Below are 20,766 nucleotides of genomic sequence, written 5' to 3'. Positions count from 1 at the left end.
ATGTCATTTTTCAATCAGTATGCTTTTCAACAGGTCATTTGTGAACTATTATGTTGCAAAAATGTTATTTGAAAGGATTAATGACTTATTCTTAACAAACACAATAATTCAAATTATTAGAATATATAGAATGTGGTATGACGTCAGTACTAATGCCAGAAAAGTTTTTTTACTTTGTAAAGGAAACATTTAAAAAAGTAAGAATAAATCAGTTAACGCAACTAATGCGGTTTGTCAGTTTTATAAAAAGAAACTGTAAGTAAAAGGCCTAGACGATCAATTTTATTGCGCAATATTACGAATTGCGCAATATTTTTGACCGTTAGGGTTAGTATTGAAGTTTGATCGATGATTGAACAAAAGTTCCAGCGAGTTAAATTTTATTGCACAATATGTTTTAATCTTACCCGACAACTGCAGACAAATTTTGGCCTGCCATCTTGTAACACCAGGTCTTGCTCCAAGAAAACATTGACGATTAATAATATTATTATTGCGTGATAAATTGGGATAAAGATGTCGTTCAATAATTTTTTTTCTGACCGCTATCAACCCTAACGGTTATTTAAGTTTCCTCGTTCAATACTATTGCACAATAAAATTATTGTGCAATGTTGTTAGTATAGGGTCCGCCTAAGGCATTTGATCGAGTAAAAAGCAATAATAGAGCCCAGAGGTATATCATAGAGCATATAAATGTTTTATACGATTGTAGCGGTGTGTTGGAGAGAAAGTGTGTTTCAATATTTTCTCTTTTCGGCGAAACACATTTTTAATTTATTCTTCCAGACAGCTTTTGCGAACGGCGTGATTTACAGTGGTTTATGATTGGTCATGACTTATTGAAAGTTGTAACACTCACATGGAGAATTTTTTTCCTTCTTTGTTTTCCTTTTTACAAAAATAATCAAAACAAAGTTTCTTGAAGAATGGTGTATGTATCGACCACTTTTCTATTCATGAATACTCTTGATCACAGTACTTGATGAAAAATTCAGTTGTTATTGACAAGCTTTCGACGTTTGACGTTTAAGGTCATCAGAGCAGAACAATGTTAAACATGTATACAAATTGGCATAAGTTTTTCACATACGATTTCAAATTTCTTTGAAGACCGACCCTGTCCTTGGCACTGTTGGGATCTTAAAATAGGTCGAAAATTTGGAGGTTGAATTTGCTTTTTTTTCTTCAAGTCCATACCGTGATCCAGTGTTCGTTTCTTGAAGAACAAATTTTCAGTTTTGAAATGCTTCTCTTGCGTCTTTCACTAATTCTTTAATGATTTTTTCCCCAAAAGTTAGAAAAAATCTCAGAATGCTTACTGAATGGCGAGGGATGTTCATTTGAACAAATTACACATGTATGTTTACGTAACGCTTCCTAGACTTTTGTCATGAGACGTCCAAGACGCATATAAAACCACATAATCAAGATGAAACCATCAATTTATTCGGATAGAGGTAAGCTGTGGAAAGAAATTACATTTATGATTGATAAGCCAATAATTTCTTTTTCATGTTGCTTGACTGAGCGTTTTAGTTGAAGAAATGCTTAACGGTTGGTGGATGGGTATGCGGCCAAGGTGAAAAAATGCTTTTTATTTCATATAACAGATATAATTACTACGTATGACTATGTTATGAACTCCTGTTATGCAATCGTGAAAGCAATACATAAAACGATCCAGTTTTGTAAAAAAACTAGTTTTATTAACAAATACTAATTTACATATTCAAATTTTTTTCGCACAATACAATAAACAGTTTTTTTAAAAATCGGAAAAGCATAATAAATATAATTTCAAGTGCATTACACTATAGAACGTGATAAAAAAAATATTGTGTCATGAAGGTTATGGCACTTTCTTGGTGAACGTGATACATGATATTTTTAAGGGGAAATATTGAACTTTTATTTTCTAATGTTTAAAATGTAAAGTAAGAACAGGATTATAAAAGTACAAAAAGGGGATGGATTAAGAAGAAAACTTATTTTTAAATTTTTCACCGCAAGATAAATGTTTGGCATTTTTTTTTTCAGTGATGATTTTGTTTGTAGGTGCTGTATTGACTGAAACGAGCGCTGGATCGATAATTGTTGAACAACTGCTCTGAAGGGCTAGATTCTAATTCGGTGGGCCTGCATTTGGTGCCTTTTGTCAGATTTTCGATTTTCTCTGTCAATATCCTGTAGTTCTCTCCAGTCTCGAGTACTGCTCCCTTAATGAAATTCTGCAGCTTAGAAGTAAGAGCCCAGACCCGACCGTTACGTATTTTTATCCCCGATGCAAACTGCAATGTCTCATTATTCTGAAATAAATTTTTTTCATATTGTTAAAAGCATAGTTTGTTTGGCAAGAATAAAAAATAATAATATTAAAGGAAAGGAACAAAATGAACACTTTGTTTTACCCTGTTAATAAATGCGTCAACTCAAATTTTTAAAATACGTAAAATTGAATAAAAGATGAACGCACAGATTATAGAATTCATAATGAATGGGACTGAACAGAATAGAAAAGGGAATAGACATCATGATCGTTATGGCGTGTATCAGCTCGCCAGTTCTGGTTATTTGATGCTCTTCGCCTATGCCTAAACATCTCCAAGATAACCTCACTCTCAACGTAAACACACTACGTATTTCTATTTTTATGTAATGCAACTAGGACAGTTATTTCCTTGTTTAGTAACTGCGTAACTAATTAATAATTAATAGTATAAAGATTATTGTATGAAATGTCTTGAACAAGAATGAGGATGTGTAAAGGTCGAAATGCACATTTCGTGTCTTCTTTGGACGCTAGAGGTCACGCTAGTGATCATTCAAAGTATAGATCAGGAATATACTGCAGCCAGAGGGTAGTTGCTAGGAGGGTTGCAAATAGCGGGTGATGTACAAAGGGTATTCACTCAGTAGTCGACATGATTATGGGGTAGTTTTGAGTGACATTGGACAGTTGGTCACAAGTCAGATACAAATAGTCCGTACAGACTGAGCGAGCTTTGGAGTGGGAGTGTTCGACTTCGGCTTTGTGAATGTTAGTTAATAAACGTTTTGAAATGTAAAGACACGGATTACTTGTTTTATTGCTCTAATAACGGATTCGGAAGAAAAGGCAATCTTGACGAAGACATCCGTCTCTCTGTTTCTTTCTCTCTGCTATTGCCCTTTCTCAAATGTACATCAGAAGTGGGATAGGATCTACTTTTGTAAATCTACGACTTATATACATTCGATATATGTATGTATACAATGTGAGAGGTTTGTGGACTTACAAATAGCTGAAGGTATCTATGGAACTTCTTTTTTTGGTGGTTCATGAGATTTCGTTTTAAACTACAGGCCTTTGAACGTCTGGATCTTGTTACTGACTGTTTTTATATGTATGTTACGTCGAAATCCTAAAATATTAGCCTCTCGTTTCTACCTCAGTTTGTCAACTACAGAATATACACAAAAAATACAATACATATATATACGTCACCACCCGATATAAACATAGGAGTAAAATACTCGATATTCCTCGGGGCGGGATTAAACTGCATTCTCGCTAATAAATTACTTTGGCTCTCCAGACGTCACACACTGACCCCAGAGAATGCGATATTCCTCGGGGCAGGGTTAAGCAACCACATTCAAGCTAACAAATTACTTGATTAATTAAGGTTTTTTTGGTTGAGATGAAAAAAAGTTAATGGCACGAGAGGGATTCGAACCCACGACCTTCGTCTAGATACGCCGCTGCTCTACCACCTGAGCTATCGTGACCTCGATCCACTCGGACATCAACTCCCCACCTCAACCCCACCTTATGAGTTTTTTCACCTCGACCAAAAAAACCTTAATTAATCAATTTATTACTTGGTCAAGTGGACCACGAAATTAGTGAATCTAACAAATTACATTCATTCCTATAAATTAACGTAAATACAACGATATTAAACATTAAACATAGTAGTCCGGTTATGTTCACTTTCCCCAAAGTAATCGATATTCCCCAGGGTGTGGTCGAACCCACTTCATTCTCGCTAATAACTTACTCTCCAGACACACACCCCCTGATATTCTTCGGGGCAGGGTTAAGCAAACCCTTCCTTTCACGCTAATAAATTACATTCCTATAAATTAACAAACACAACACCCGATAACAACATAGAAATCTGATTCACTCCAGAGTACTCGATATTCCCCAGAGCGTAGTCGAATCCACTTCATTCTCGCTAATAATTACTTTTACTCTCGGGACGTTACACCCTCCCCCTAGAGTATTCGATATAAGTTGAGGCGGGTTGATATTATAATTACAAAACTGTATATGACTTTTATTACAAAAAAGAAGACCTTTCAATATTTATGATTTATTTGTACATCAGCGATTACTTACCGTTGACTGGTGTTTGCTGTTTTATTTGAACAACTTTAACAATATTAAAAATATGCTTTTATAAATCAACAAAAGTAAAAAAGTACAAAAAATACATATTGGTACAAATATATTAGCTCTTTGTTCATTAAAATTATTATATATTCTCTAATAGATAGTCTCAAGGCATTTCTATATATGAGTTATAAATAGTTTTTAAATACTTATTTGATCTAGGTGAACCTACTGGTAACAAATTCATGACTATATGCACTTAAACATTAGCATGCAAAACATTCATTTCATATGTTCAGTTATTTAATGCCATTGATAATAAAGTAACGATGTTAGTTTACCATTTATACTTAACACTTTATCATTTGGCTTGCCCCTTACAAAATCAAGTCTTGGTAGTGATGCAATAAATAACAGTTCGGTTCAACTTAAAATTAGTAAAATCCGTTAGCATCCGTCTGCTACCGTTTGTGCCTTTCCGAGTACAAATTGGTAAAAAGGGAAATTAGGTTAATTAGTCGAAGTATAATCCTTCAATTGTAACGGTAGAGGTAGATCGTAGTGGTATGGCACTTGAAAAATACACGATAGTTTCAACTCACAACCTACTACAAGTCGAGTATACATCCTCGCGGTCGCATAAAATTGCAATTGTAATAGGTATAATTATTAAAAGTGAAGTCTCACTATTGGTTCTCCAAAATGAATTTTCCCGTTAAAATAAGCTCGCAAGCACTAAGGCAGTATCGAATTGGGCTTTATCCATCACATCCATATGGTCCACGGAAAATAAAGAAAAACGAGAATTTAAAATGGTAGGAATTCGCTCAAAACGTTTCGAACGATTTTTAGCAGTAGGACGAGCCTTTCCATAAGGGACAAGCGGACACGGCGTCATTTGATGAATGGGTAATGGTTAAATGGTGACCAATAAGTGTAGTTGAAAACTGTCGACGGCTCATTGAAATCATAACTGTCGGCCGGGTAATGGCATGACGTTCCTTGGGTCAGCGATGACAACGATCCGACCAACACCCTGAAATTGGCAGAGTATCTGCTAATATGGCCAGATATGAAATTTTGAAATCTTGACGTCAACACCCAGAGGTGGCCGTTCCTTATCTTGAGGCCGGTCGGGAATTGCAGCTTAACGTTGTCCTAAAAATATAAACATTACTTTAGTCAATCGCTAAATTGTATTGTGGATAATAAATAAAATTGTGTGCTTTGATGTGCGTGCAGATGAAATATGTGGAACTTGCCATAAAGAACAAGTCAAATTAAAACATGACTGATGAGTGAAATTTATCTGATGCTCAGCTCTTTGTTATTATAGGGTGATTCGGAACTCGTACGACAAAGCTCGTCTGGTGCTTCAAATGCAACAAAAAAGTTCGTATGAAACATGGCCCGATGATGACCATCTATGGTTTTCATCATACATCTACTCTCGTAGCTCTTGAACATTTCAACATTTTTTTAAACAAAAACTTTAACTTAATAAAAAACCTTTTTCTCAGATATTCAACATTTTATTTTTTTTTCAACCATCTATGGTTTTCATCATACATCTACTCTCGTAGCTCTTGAACATTTCAACATTTTTTTAAACAAAAACTTTAACTTAATAAAAAAACACAAAAAAGAAAGAAGAAAACTGAAACACATAGAAAAGACATAATAAACACAGTGAACAACCAAAGGCAGAAGAATTGGACAAAATATCTACACTAATCATAGAGAAAAAAGGAACAACAATTCAGAAGTTGTAAAACCCCACTCTAACATAATAAAAAAAAGCGCAAAAAAATCCGAAAAAACCCATTTAAAACAGAGACAATAAATATAATGAATAACCAAATTACGTTGATTTTTTTCTTTTTTATTAGGTTAAAGTTGGGTTTTACAACTTTTGTATTGTTGTTCTTTTTTTCTGCGATTAGTGTAGTTATTTTGTCCAATTCTTCTGCCCTTGATTGTTCGCTATGTTTATTGTCTCTTGTTTATGTGTTTTGTTTCAGTTTTCTTCTTTCTGTTTTGTGTTTTTATATTAAGTTAAAGTCGGAAAATAAATTCTGCCCAGGACAAAAAATTGAATTACTAGATTAACCCCATTGCCTCTTTTTCACAACGTCATCACTTTTTTCCCATTTGGCATAATCTTTTCATTTTGGTTCGACGTAATTAAAGAAAATGGTTTACAGCTAGAAAGCGTACTAAGCGAAGAAGCTGTTATGAAATTTAGCTAAGTTCCGCCACGAATTTTTTCCGAATGAGGTTGCAAATTTAGTTTGTTTTTACAAATTTAAATTTTTTCATTTTTTTGAAAGGTTTAATATTTGTTTTTTACCAAAAAATAAATTGAACTTTTCCAGAGGAAATTTAATCTTGAGATTTTCCCAAAAAAGAATAGGTTAAAAGCTACGAGCAGATTTATGACGAAAACCGTAGATAGTTTACAAAAAAATACATAAAATGTTAAATATCTGCGAAAGGGTTGAGAATCAGTACATACTTCATAACAACTTTTTTGCTGCATTTGAGGTGAAGAAGAGCCTGACCAACTTAATCGTACGAGTAGCTTATCACCCTGAATAATATAGTAATGAATGTAATGAAAAGTATTACTGTTAATTAAGGTTTTTAGTTGAGATAAAAAAGTCATTGGCACGAGCGGGATTCGAACCCACGATCTTCGGCTAGATACGCCGCTGCTCTACCACTTGAGCTATCGTGACCTCAATCCACTCGGACACTAATTTTTGAAGTAAAAACAATAACAACAAGCACAACGAAAAACATTAGCAAACTGAGTTTATCTCTCAATATTTTTATTATTAATTTCTTCCATCGAAACTAATGTCTAGATAAACTTTGTTATATTTCTATTAATGTACAAGCCAGCTTTATAGTTTTTGGTCTAAAGTTAAATAATTACAATTTATTAAACTAACGAGGTGAGTGTAGATGAAATAAATGCAAGGGTGAAATGCAATGAGCGTATACAAACCGGCTGATTTTTTTTAATAAACTACACCACTTTTATTTTTTTAAAATTAATTAAATAAATTGATAAGCTTTACATAATTCTTCATGTAGTATCTGAATCGGAAGTCGAAACTTTGTATTCGACTTACGGAACTTCCTCAGGGCTGAGCAACTTTGTAGGACTTTTTAAAAAGGCCGTTTTACTTAAGCCACAGTAGTGATTGATTTTCATTGGTAAACCACAGTTTTAATTTGCGCATAGAAAGAAATCTTCAGATCTGGAGACCGTTGTGGCCACTCGTTGAACGTCGGGATGAGAGTTTTGGGACATGCTGATGATTTACGGTGGTTAGGAGGGTTTTGTGAAATTTCCGGGAACGGATTTCATCTTGAACGAAAGGAATATTTAAGTCTGTATGTGTAGTTGCGTTTGATATATAAAATTGAGAATCAAGGATTTTCCGTTGGATTAAGGATTGGGCAGTGTGCGCACCCAAACCTCAAAAGGAGAGCCGTCAGCTGTTTTGACTTCTTGCACAATGTAAACGAATATCAGTTAATTGCCAGAAATGGCCAGTAGTCAAAAAGTTTACCTAAAGTTGCATGTCAGTTACCAAAACCGCGTAAACGGCTACTGTCCGTCATTGACGTCGCCAGTGCTGGCATTCTATTAAGTACCTCAACTGGCATGCCAATAGCAACGTATAAAATCAGGGCTTATGGGTTGAGCCTTAAAGAGGTATCAATTCTTTCCTATCTTCCTATCGATCTTTTTGAATATTAGATCAAACGAATTGATAATTTTGTTATTAATTTCACACAGTGAGAGATGAAGTGAGAATAAACTAAAATGATAACTTCATTCCAGTGACATCAACACATTCTTTTTTTCAACGTTCTTCCATTTTCCAATCCTTTATGAAAATATATAACTGTGGTTACAACATTATTTGGAGATCGTGAGGTGCGGTCTGGTGTGTCGTAGGTTTAAAAAAAACATTTTCTTTGACATGCCAACGTTTCGATCTTTATTGAGATCATCTTCAGGGCTCAAAGTGTTTGTTTTCCGTGTAGATGCGTCATTCTTGTGTGTCGTGTTGAATCGTGTGGTTGCTAGGTTAATTTAAACTTCAATTAATTAAGGTTTTTAGTTGAGATAAAAAAGTCAGCGTCATGAGCGGGATTCGAACCCATGACCTTCGGCTTGATACGCCGCTACTCTACCACTTGAGCTATCATGACTTCGATCTTCTCGTTAATGAAGTGAAGTTAATTTAAACCTTAATATCTTCCTCTTAAACGAAGCACTTTACAAAAATAGTGCCTTAAATAAAACCAAATCTTAAAAAAGTTCTAGAATCGAATTCCTTCATGCAAAATTGCTTATCTTAAAAGAGTACGTTACTTCGCCCTAGAGACGTACGTCGAATAACATGTTCAACTTCAGATTGAGATTCTACATACAAAATTATGTAAGACAGTTAATAATTAATTAAAAAATAAAAGGGGTAGTTTATAAAAAATTACTCGGTATAATACTAAATAGCAGATGGCCTGAACCAGTAAGTAGCGAAAAGCATAAAGTAATGTTTCTAAAATACTCACCGTCATCCGTGAAGGCGATCCTCCTGCAGTTGATATACATTCACCAACACTATATAGCTCTACCAAAACCAATTCTATTACACTAACACTTATTTACAAAACATAACATCTTCCACCAAACAATACAACCGGGGCTGTACAACAAAAGCGTATCTTTATTATTATTTTTTGTAAATACAGGTATACGTATACATGCCGTTTGGTTGCTACACGTTCGGTTATGAGTAGACTAATTATATTATTTACAATTATAAAATACTGTGATAATTCGTGTATTTGGAATCGATGGAAGGTAAGTGAACTCTGTGGGTTCTGTTTCCTGCAATCGAAAGGAAACGCACGCAGTGTTCTCATGTGTCAAAATTACCTGGGCGACGGTGATAATGTTGTCTTTCGTGTACGAGAGCTTTGAGTTCCAACAGGCAATCGCGTTTTGCGAAAGGAGGCCGAAAAAGAGTATCCCAGATTTTGTCATCGCCTGCGCCGCGGATTGTGACGGCCTCGTGTACTGGGAAACGTGGAAAGACGAAGGTGAACCGTTGCCGTCGGTGAAGAGTGAAGAATTCCTCAGAACACTCGTGGCCACCCAAGATTCCCTCACGGAAGCCAGGCTGTGGAAGTACAGTCTCCTGTCTCCTGCGTACATGGGGCCTGCAACAAATGAAAATCCATGAAATCACCACTTAAGATTTTCACGAAATTTCTTACCAAGAGCGAGACCGAGTATCCCGTCCATGAGGTCGAAAGTCACTCCTGCGATTTCGAACGCACCGTGGAGCGGGTAAGGGTAGAAGTAGTTGTTGCTCACTCTCCATGACTTTTGATGTCTTCCATCAAAAACGATCAATTTATAACTAACAACATCGGCTATATAGGCAAAAGTGTTTTCGCACGTGGCATCTCTCGTGTCGACGACAATCGTCACTAGCAAAGACTTCGGATCGATAACATCGTCAGGAAACCGATATCTGCCTGAAAACGGAACAGTAAATATTTTAATAAATTATACTTTTGGTCAAAGGTCTTCATTGAGATGAAAAAGCAAGTGTCACGAGCGGGATTTGAACTCAAAGTTCGCAAAGTTCAATTGCTATGATTTCAGACTGGAAAACTGTAGCGTATTTAACTAAGTTTATAGACAGCTTGGTCTACGGACTCATCCCGAATCCTCCAGCTCCCGTACCTTTATCCGTTTTTGAGCTGTCGGTTTACCAGTAGGAATTGGCCTTGAGAGGTATTCCTTTGGCTCACTATTCCCTTTCTTGCATAAAAGTACCTTGCACTTATTGGTGAAGTTATATTTTGGAGTAGTGGCATCGGTTGGCATGTTTAATATGACATCTGCCTGTATTGATAATTGGCCTTCAGAGATGTTCCTTTGTCCTACACATCCCTTTCTTGTGTAAATCAATTTGAATCAACAAGTATCTTGTACTTGTTAGTGAAGTTACATTTTGAAGTAGTGGCATCGGTTGGTAACCTATGGCATCTCCCTGTATTGGTAATTGGCCTTTAGATGTGCTCGTTTAGCCCACTCTTCTCTTTCTGATGTAAGTACATCGTATTTGTTGTTCGAGTTATATTTTGTAATAGTGGCATCGGTTGGCATGCCTAGTATGGTACCTGCCTTTATCTTCTCGCTCAGTTTCTATTGTTCGTTGACATGGCCTATCTTTGCGGATGGTTATCAATTTAAGCGCCAATGAGCCGCTGCTCCTTGAATTAGAATGTGGAGCAGTGGAAGGTTTAACTACACCTCCAAGGCCGGGTGGCCATTCACCAACGCCTGTGCGTATGACCTTCGTTGCAACCCCCGAGTTGTCTTCTCTATCTAGGGAGTGCGTAGGAGACTCTGTCGATGCATTTCGACCCCTTTTTGGATATCCCTTTACTCGCGGCACACGTTTGAGTGCACAATGTTAACCCACCCCCTCGGAAGAAGCGGGAGAAGTCGGCATTACTGCAGGATGTACCGAGCCTCACGGTTAAGCAGATTTTCCGTGCGCGGAGGTGAGTCGCTCCTAATTTGATAATCTAAACGTGTGATAAGGCCTATTTGCCAGATGCGCACGCTAAAGAACTTCAATGCTAAAAGACATTGCGACCCCAGTGGGAAACAAACCTCCAAGGCCGCAGTTGGCGTTGTACTCATGGACACAGTGACACTAGGCATGCTTGTCTATGAGTGCCAGTTAACAGCCTGATCGCTTCAGCCAGTCTTGGTCCACTAAACCATCGACCCATATGTCAACATTGGTCTTATGACCCAGGCCATAGGATCATTTTAGGGTTTTAATCCTCAGCTGGTAGACAATTTTGGATATTTGCCACATTGATTAGATGTGGTGATTCAATGAGAGCCGTTGTTCTAGTTTGACCCCTACATATTTGACTTCCTTAGAGAATGGAATCGATGTACCGCTTAGGCTCGGAATTTTTAAATTTTTCAGGAATGTCTTTAAAAAATAAATGTTGAATGAAAAACTTATACAATGTTAGTTTCGCCTTCTATAATCCATCCGGTATGGTATGGTAATCAATCCATCCGGTAGTAACATATTTTTTGTACAGTGAAAAGACAATTTTGTAAAATAGACTAAAATAACCTATGAGGGTATCGTCGTTCATGTTGAAAACAAGGATTTGCGGAGGGCAGATCATTTTTGGTTGGCTCTCAAAAATGTCGATTGTCCCGCTGTCCAGGACCCACAGCCTGCCGCATTGGTCAACCTGGAATCAAAGAGGTGGTTTTAAAATTGAACATCGAACAATAAAATAGAAAACTTTTTTACCTCGACCCTAAAGACTGAGGTGATCCCGTCGCAATAGCCTTCCCTGTGCCAGCCCCAGTCGGGATAAGGCGACAAGATTCCCGTCAAACCGACGCTGGCCAAAGTTGCAGGGGTGCCTGGCTTCAACCGGGGCATCGTCACGAATATCTTCTGTGCTCCTCCGTTGAATCCTAAACATAATTATCAGTTATCAGCATCATAAAACTATCTTTCATGATTCATGAAATTATTTATTTTATTTACAAATTTTCCTCCAAATTTTCTTTTTAAGTTACCTTACACTTGTCTAACAACACTTCAACATCAGTTATCAATGTGGGGACCGGGATTCTTTTTTTACACCAAAGAAGGCTAAACTTAAGTACATATTTAAGAATTTCTTTGATATATAAAGGAATAGTCATGTTGTTTTTATTAATCACAAACTCATCCATCATACCTCTATAACAATTATCTACCACAGTTGTATCATTTATTTCTCACAGTTCTACCACATTTATTTATCATCATTACATTTTACCAAGGCGGTTTTTTGGGGGTCTCCGTCTATGGAACAGCGTAGGTTAAGAAAAAAAACATTAGTTCAATTGTTTGTATTAAGTTTAGGTTAGATTAGATTTAAAGAGATTCAGGCAGATGCCACTACTCCAAAATATAATTTGGCCAACAAGTACGAAGTACTTATACCAGAAAGGAAAGATTGGGCTAGAGGGACACCTCTGAAGGCCAATTACCAATCCAACGAATCCGAAGTCCGAACTGACTTTAAACTTAGGTAAATACCCTACAGTTTTGCAATCTGACATCATAGCAATTGAAGACTTTTCTAGAGAAATAAAAAGGCTAGGAACACATTCTAGGAAGATAGTAATTTTCTGACAGTCAGGCCGCACCTTTTGCGAGGTAAAAGCAAAAAGCATATGGAATTGTATGGAAGCCTTGTCAGAAGTCAGTGACACCGATGACCCTACCTTGGCATGGGTCCCTGGACATTCTGGGCATAGAGGCAATGAGAAAGAGGACATATTAGCTAAAAAAGGAGTCGATGCGAGTTCTCTCGGCCCCGAACCCTATTTGGCCAATATCTTGCCACAAAAAATGATATATCCAAAAATGGATCCTTAATGAGTTCAAAACCTGATGGAACAATATCCCAGGCATGACGCCTCTCTTATCCCTATCCCCCCCTACCCCAGGCATGAGTACTACCGTAAGACTTACAAAAGAATTACAGGAGGTAAGAACAAGAAAAAGGCACATGCATCAGATAAGAGCACAGATAAAAGAAACACTGTGCAGGTACTACCAGGAAGAAGAGGAGACCGCAGAACACGTTTTATGTTTTTGTGACGGTCTATGTAGGTGCAGATTTTTGCACCTAGGCGTGGAAAAGCCGCAAGGAAGACCCTACACTTCATAAAGTTGCTACTGGCAAGGCTATGGTTGATTAACAACCTGAAGCTGGCAATAATTTATAAAAACAGAAGAGCAGAATAGATCTATTCGGGTCGAGGTGCAGAAGCTTCGTGGCCGCCTCTTTTATCCCTATACCTAGGTTGGATTGCTTCGTGGTATCACTGAGAACAAGTCAGAAGGGATATGATGATGGTTTTCTTAGTCCTTCTGATAGACTCGGAATGAGCAAGGGGAGCGAGGTTGTCTTGGGCCTTCGGGGCTGAGCTGCCTCTATACCAATGCTGCGGCAGTAACACCGTCGTCTGTGGAGGTTCGTCAGCTCTCATCTTAAAAATGAAAACCTCCGATAAGGCCGAATAGGCTAGGTGCCGTTAAAGATCCTCATTGTCCTTTTAAGGACGACTGAATATACGGGAAAGCAAGCAAGTCCTTCTAGTAGTTGAAAAAGGAATCCTGGTCTTCTTTTTAGTTCTTATCTTTTTATCTAGATAGTGTGAACATTTCCGTTTTCCGTCGAGATTGAAATCAAAGCAACAAGTTCAATAGTGGTACTATTGAGGTGTATGTCTCACCTCACTGCATTTATCTCATGTATTTATGGTGGATAACTTGATAATAAGTTCTATCTTTTGTAAGTGGGATTTAAGGGATGTGTGAATGTTATTTGAAAAACTGCTGAGGATGTTTTTATTTAACCATATTTTATTGTCACTTTGCAATTAATTATTTTCAGAGCTATGAATGGTTCGTTTTACCTTCCCACACATCCACATCGATGATTGCGATGTTTTTTGGTATGAACTTGCCCGTTCTCAACATTGCATCTCGTGTTGACGAAGACGGGAAATTGAAGTCCACGTTCCGCCAGCTATGGATGACATCCATCTGTGCAGACAGACAGCTCTCGGCTGTCAGTACCAACAGAACCGCCAACAACTGAAATTCAAATAAAAAATTTCAAATTAGTTTAATGTCGGAAGCATGTCTATTTGAGTTAGAAAGAAATTTCAAGATCTTATAGCGCAAGTTCGGTGCATGAACCCTGGCTTGATTCCTGAGTATCAAACTTATTAAAAAATTCCACCTTTCTCCTATCGGTTTCAATATTAATAACACGCAATATTAAGCGTATCACAAAACAACCGAAAGCATGCAATTATATGACGACCTTTTAACTTTTATCGAAAAGTTTATATAGTTTACACCGGAGACAATCTCCTCGGAGGTTATCTACAATTTACATGTTCTATTGTATAATAGACATGTCGGTAAACCGATTATGACCGTTCAGACAAAGACTAATTACCCATTTCATTAAAACGTGAATTCATTTTCGAATGAGTGACTTTGCACAGATCTGTTAGAATTCATTAACATATCAACGGTATTCAAGAATTGTGAATGTAGTATTTATAAAATTTCACCTTTCACTTTTGTGAATGTTGAAAAAGCCAACTATTAGGCGTTACCTCAACGTATTTATGTTTGATGTCGTACTTTATGTGCTTACACAATATAACTGCAATCGATAGTACTAGTTGAAAAATCTGAAATAAAAAATGAATAGTGATGTTTAACGACCGGTGGGCCAATAGGGTTGAAATTGTGAGGAACTGTCAGATATATTAGAAAAACACCTTTTTCATTTAATTGCCGTTTTGATCTTTAATCGGGCCATGTTCAAGACCTGGGTATACGACCATATATTGATTGAGAATTTATGTAAAAATATACAAGAAAAAGATGACCGATCAGCCAACAAATCGATGTAATTTACAAAATTTAATTGCATAATTTTTTTATTGTGTCCATTTTGATTTTATGGAACTCCATCATAAGATGAGTGTAGGAAATAAATTGAGGAAAAGACAATTTATTTCGTACACATCATCTTATTTGCATAAACCGTACAGCATACATTGGAATTACATCACAAACGAAAAAAAAAGTATCTATGTAAAAAGCCGAAACCTAACAACCACAGAATTTGGCACCCGGTATTTTGATAAACAACTCGATTTCAACAACATAAACATACTAAAGACTAAACAAAACAAATACAAGTGAAACCATTTAGAAAAGGTTATAGATTAATCCTATCTATACCGCCTTCCACACCCTGTCATAATAAAAACAGCAGGATACAAATTCACAAGTCACAGCAATTTCACCACATCCATGATAGAGGATGTGAGGAAGGAAATGTGGCGTTTTCTTCTTTTTATTCTTAACATAAAGTCATATTACAATGATAGCAAACGCTGATGCTGCAGTAGGTGTAGATATGAACGGCATGCTTTGTCTCGCGCAAAATGAACTCGCCCACCTTGTTTCGCCTCTCTTTTTATTGATTTTAGAATGAATGTGTGGTGATTAGTGACCGTTAATCGATATTTATTTAGAAATCGTGAGATGCGCTCTGGTGAGATGTAGGTTTCAGAAAAACATTTTCTTTATCGTGCCAACGTTTCGATCTTTATTGAGATCATCTTCAGGGCCTGGGATTTACAAACATTGTTTACATATAACAATTACATTTTGTTTTTTGTGTGTAGGAAATACCTTGTGTTGTCTGCATTTCAGCAAAAAAGTTCTCTGATTTATAGCCGATGCGAATGTTTGTAAATCCCAGGCCCTGAAGATGATCTCAATAAAGATCGAAACGTTGGCACGATAAAGAAAATGTTTTTCTGAAACCTACATCTCACCAGAGCGCATCTCACGATTTCTAAATAAATTTAGAATGAATTACAATAACAGGCAAATGCCTAACTAGTAATACAAAACAATATAATATAAATATATCAGCTCATAATAACAATGTAAATATAACATAACAATATATTATAAATATAAAGATATTAACTTTTTCAGAATAGCAAATACTTGGCTCTTCAGAATCCTGCGGATATTATGAATATCCATGGTATGGTATGGTAAAAAAGTATACTAAGAAGCGGGGTTTGTGCTCCCCAGGCACTGCAGCCTTTTGACTTCCTAGTTCCTTAGCTCTGTGCAATATATATACAGGCTGAGTCATTTTTTGACGCACCATTGGAAAATCAACGCGGGTGCGTTTAAATCTGACTCGAGGCTTATTTCCTTGGATTAATACGTTAATAAAAGAAAGTGAGCCAATTTTCGGTGCACCATTGGAAAATCAACGTGGGTGCGCTTAAATCTGACTCAAGTCCAATTTCTTTTGATTTATACGTTAATAAAAGAAAGTGAGTCAATTTTCGGTGCACCATAGGAAAATCAACGTTGGTGCGCTTAAATCTGACTCAAGGCCAATTTCTTTTGATTTATACGTTAATAAAAGAAAGTGAGTCAATTTTCGGTGCACCATAGGAAAATCAAGGTTGGTGAATCTAATTATTACTCGGCACATTTTGTTTTGTTAGTGTCGTACCAAAAAATAGGCGAGTCACTTTTCGACGCACCATTCGCTACAAATTAGTTTTAGTAGGTTGGAAGGAAAATAAACAAAACCTTATTAAAACATTATTCAAACACAATGTAAAAATTAAAAAAAAAAATTGTTCACAAATTAATCTGATTAAGGTTTAAGAGTATTTTTTTCCGATCATCGTTTTACGATAGACTAGGCTACTGTGTTGCAGCAAATGGAGGTCTGTTCGAACAATTATTATAATGATTTTGAACATTTTTGATTTGCTAACAAAGGAGATTGGTACATTTATTTAATTTTTTTACTTTACCAGAAAAAAGGAGATTGTTACATTTATTTAATTTTTTTACTTTACCAGAAAAAAGGAGATTGTTACATTTATTTAATTTTTTTACTTTACCAGAAAAAAATACTCTTAAACCTTAATCAAATTAATTTGTGAAGAATTTTTTTTAAATTTTTACATTGTGTTTGAATAATGTTTTAATAATATTGGTTGAAGAACATGGGATTCTATGAACAAATTTCAACTACACACGCAGCTAAAAGTATTCTGAAGGACATCGCCAACAATGAGAAGAAACTCGCATCGGCTATCAACCAGAGAAGTTTTTTGCTGAAATGCAGACAACAAGGCCCTGAAGATGATCTCAATAAAGATCGAAACGTTGGCACGATAAAGAACATGTTTTTCTGAAACCGCATCTCACGATTTCTGAATAAATATTGGTTTTGTTTTTTTTTCCTTCCAACCTACTAAAATTAATTTGTAACGAATGGTGCGTCGAAAAGTGACTCGCCTATTTTTTGGTACGACACTAACAAAATAAAATGAGCCGAGCCATAATTAGACGCACCCACGTTGATTTTCCTATGGTGCACCGAAAATAGACTCACTTCCTTTTTTTAATGTTAAAATCAAAAGAAATTGGCCTTGAGTCAGATTTAAACGCACCCATGTTGATTTTCCAATGGTGCACCGAAAATTGACTCACTTCCTTTTTTTAATGTTAAAATCAAAAGAAATTGGCCTTGAGTCAGATTTAAGCGCACCAACGTTGATTTTCCTATGATGCACCGAAAATTGACTCACTTCCTTTTTTTAATGTTAAAATCAAAAGAAATTGGCCTTGAGACAGATTTAAGCGCACCAACGTTGATTTTCCAATGGTGCACCGAAAATTGACCCACTTTCTTTTATTAACGTATAAATCAAAGGAAATAAGCATCGAGTCAGATTTAAACCCACCCGCGTTGATTTTCCAATGGTGCGTCAAAAAATGACTCACCCCGTATATATATATATATATATATATATATTTTGCAGGGTGGGCGACCAAGACCCGAGGGGTTAAATGCCTGGGTAGACTCGTATCCCATCCCTAAAATGTCCGGGACTTGGTCGGCTCACGTGTCCTGCATAAACCTCTTGGACTTGTTCACAAACCCCAAGATTTTGGACCATTTAATCTCGGGGAGTGATTTGGTGATGTCCTCTCCCTCAAAAGTTTCAAATCTAGACCTAGTGTACCTATCACACTCAGCGAGGTAGTGCCTTGGCGTTTCTTCTTTTATTTCGCAAAAACGGCAAAAGGGATCTGGTAGAATACCCATTACGGAGAGGTGTCTTTTCAGTGGGCAGTGCCCGTCAGGATACCTATCAGCCTGCTAATTCCCTTCCTTGAGTTAGAGAATAGCCATTTCGATTCTGCTGGTTTGATCTCCTTAACAAACTCCTTCGATTGCCAATGTCCGGGGGATAGATTCCACTCCTTGAGGAATTGTTTCATACCCCAGTTTTTAATACTCTCTTTCGTTATGCTCATAGAGTGAGGTAATACCGGTTGTGGCCCGACAAATGCAGAATTAGAACCTTCTTTAGCCAGGCTATCCGCCTCTTCATTGTCATAGTGTCCTTTATGTGCTGGTATCCAAATAAGGGTTACCTTGTTCTCAAACCTGGAAGAGATTCTATTGATAAGATTTACATTGTCCTTCACCAGTCTAGATGTTGATTGTTAGTTCAGTGCAATAGACTCAATCCTTCTCCTTAGAAGTATCAGGTCATTGACTGTCGCTATTGCAATTTGATTTCCTAAGTTTTTTTCGTACGTTAGGTTAAATCTCCGATGAGCTGTTGCTTCGCATTCGAATATCAAATGGGTCGCTGTTTTCTCCTCCTCATTACATAATCTTCAAATGGAATCATCGTTGTATATACTCATGTTGGGTAGATGTTTTCTCAGATGCCAGTGACCACTCTTCAGAGTTTGGCCCTTTCCAATTGCAGCAATGATTTTGCGTCTTGGTGAGGGTTGTTTAATCATAAGTTTACTATGTCTAGCGCCGCTAGAGTTTATCCACGTCTCCTTTTGTTTTGTTTGGATCCATTCTGCGATGGAGTATTCTATATTTGTTTTTGTTATCCCAAGTATAGGTTCGGGGCCCATGCATGGTCTTGCAGATCTCTGGCCAGACTGTCTTCTTTCTCATTACCCAAAATTCCCGTGTGTCCTGGAACACAAGATATCAGGTTGTTGTGTTTCCCCAGGTTTTGGAGATTTTGGTTAGAGCGCCGGGGTAAAGGCCAGGTGAACAGGGTTCGAGTCCCTCTCGTGACACTAATTTTTCATCTCAACAACACTTTTCACAAAAACTTTAAATAAATTTACTTTGGTTTACTCAGACCTAAAAACATATTTTGGGTGTCCTTTTTTTAAATGGGCCGGCATAAGTTCCCCTAACAACTACAAAAAAAGAAAAAAATCATTTTAAAGGATTTTTTACGTTGAAAAAAATTTTTCAATCGGATTTTAAATTGATCAAAAAATGAAAAAAATATGGCAAACATTTTGAAAAAAAAAAAGACATTTGGTTTAATCAGTTCTTCAAAGCATTAAGCAGTTCTTCAAACTGCCTATCTGCATAAAGTTGCAAAGATATGCTCTTTTTAACCACTCTTCACCTGTGGTCGGAGCGATACAGTCAGGGGAGATGGATTGACAAGCATTTTCTATCTTTTGCTGCAGTTCTTCAACGGAGGTTGCTGGGTTAGGATTAGTGTAGACCCTGTTTTTTAAATGGCCACATAGAAAATAGTCAAGTGGAGTTAAAGGCCAACTAAAAAGGACATCCTGTAGACCATTAGTAGCATTATGAAATAAGGTCTCGGTTTGAAAGACGAAACAAGTGAATTTTGCCAGACGAGGATGATCGGGGACAATCGAAGGACAATATTGTTGACTCAGTTCAACTTGACAACTATCATCCCAACCATCATGATGATACCCGTCCGACTTGACTGTCGAGACGATAGAATTACCGTTCTAAGTTTGTCCGTCGTGGTTTGCTGATTGAGACTTTCGAAGCCGCCTGTTTTCCGCACGTCCCGTCAATAATGCGATAATACGTGAATGGCCCTCCATTTACTCCCTCTCATTGTACCAGTCATGCTCAGTTTGTTTACAACTTAAGTTAAAGGTACAGTCCGCGGGTAAAAGCGCGAAGGTCGACGGACAAAGGGGTTCATTTCTCATCATTATACACGCCTCCAAGACACTCGACTATCTTCTTGGCCTTGCTCTCACGCAGTTTCAGACACTGAGTAAAAGTAATGAAAACTGTCGGTCTTTGTACTGCGACCTCGCTTCATACACCGTAATTCCATTTGCCGTGTGACAATTAACGTATAAATCTTACGTAGATACTTTCTCAAGTAAGGAAGAAAGAAATACTTTCGTTTTATTGACAGATTCCCAAAAACTACCGCCTTTTTACATCGATAAAAGCAACAGAGACATTTTGAAACGAGACACGATTGTTCATCAACCTCGTTCAAATATGTTCATATATGTACGAGAAAAAGATTGATCACTTTACCGATTTATCACTGAGTGTATTTATGTGAAAGAGGAAGAAAGAGAGAGAGAGAGAGAGAGAGAGAGAGAGAGAGAGAGAGAGAGTGAGAGAGAGAGAGAGATATGGAGGGAGGGGGAGAGAGAGAAAAAAGAAAGAAGAGAAGAGAGAGAAAGAGGCAAACAGACAGAAAGAGCGAGAGAGAGAGAGAGAGAGAGTGAGTGAGTGAGTGAGAGAGAGTGAGAGAGAGAGAGAGTGAGTGAGTGAGTGAGTGAGTGAGTGAGTGAGTGAGTGAGTGAGTGAGTGAGTGAGTGAGT

General features: G+C 37.0%; 1 protein-coding gene across 1 annotated transcript; it reads right to left on the bottom strand.

Annotated features, from left to right (window-relative positions):
* Window positions 1–1,693: 1,693 nt before the first annotated feature.
* Window positions 1,694–14,118, bottom strand: LOC106662485 (protein yellow-like; the record flags this gene model as incomplete). Its single annotated transcript, XM_024228185.1, is given in 6 exon segments — window positions 1,694–2,309; window positions 9,342–9,625; window positions 9,683–9,946; window positions 11,581–11,704; window positions 11,767–11,936; window positions 13,938–14,118. Coding segments are annotated over 6 exon segments (1,245 nt in total). The 3' UTR covers window positions 1,694–2,036.
* Window positions 14,119–20,766: the final 6,648 nt, after the last annotated feature.

The sequence above is a fragment of the Cimex lectularius genome, unplaced genomic scaffold, assembly GCF_000648675.2.
Source record: "Cimex lectularius strain Harlan isolate CLEC.00 unplaced genomic scaffold, Clec_2.1 scaffold170, whole genome shotgun sequence".
In the NCBI taxonomy this organism is placed as follows: domain Eukaryota; kingdom Metazoa; phylum Arthropoda; class Insecta; order Hemiptera; family Cimicidae; genus Cimex; species Cimex lectularius.
Note: the sequence above shows the minus strand (reverse complement) of the source record. Positions and strands in the feature narration are given on the sequence as shown.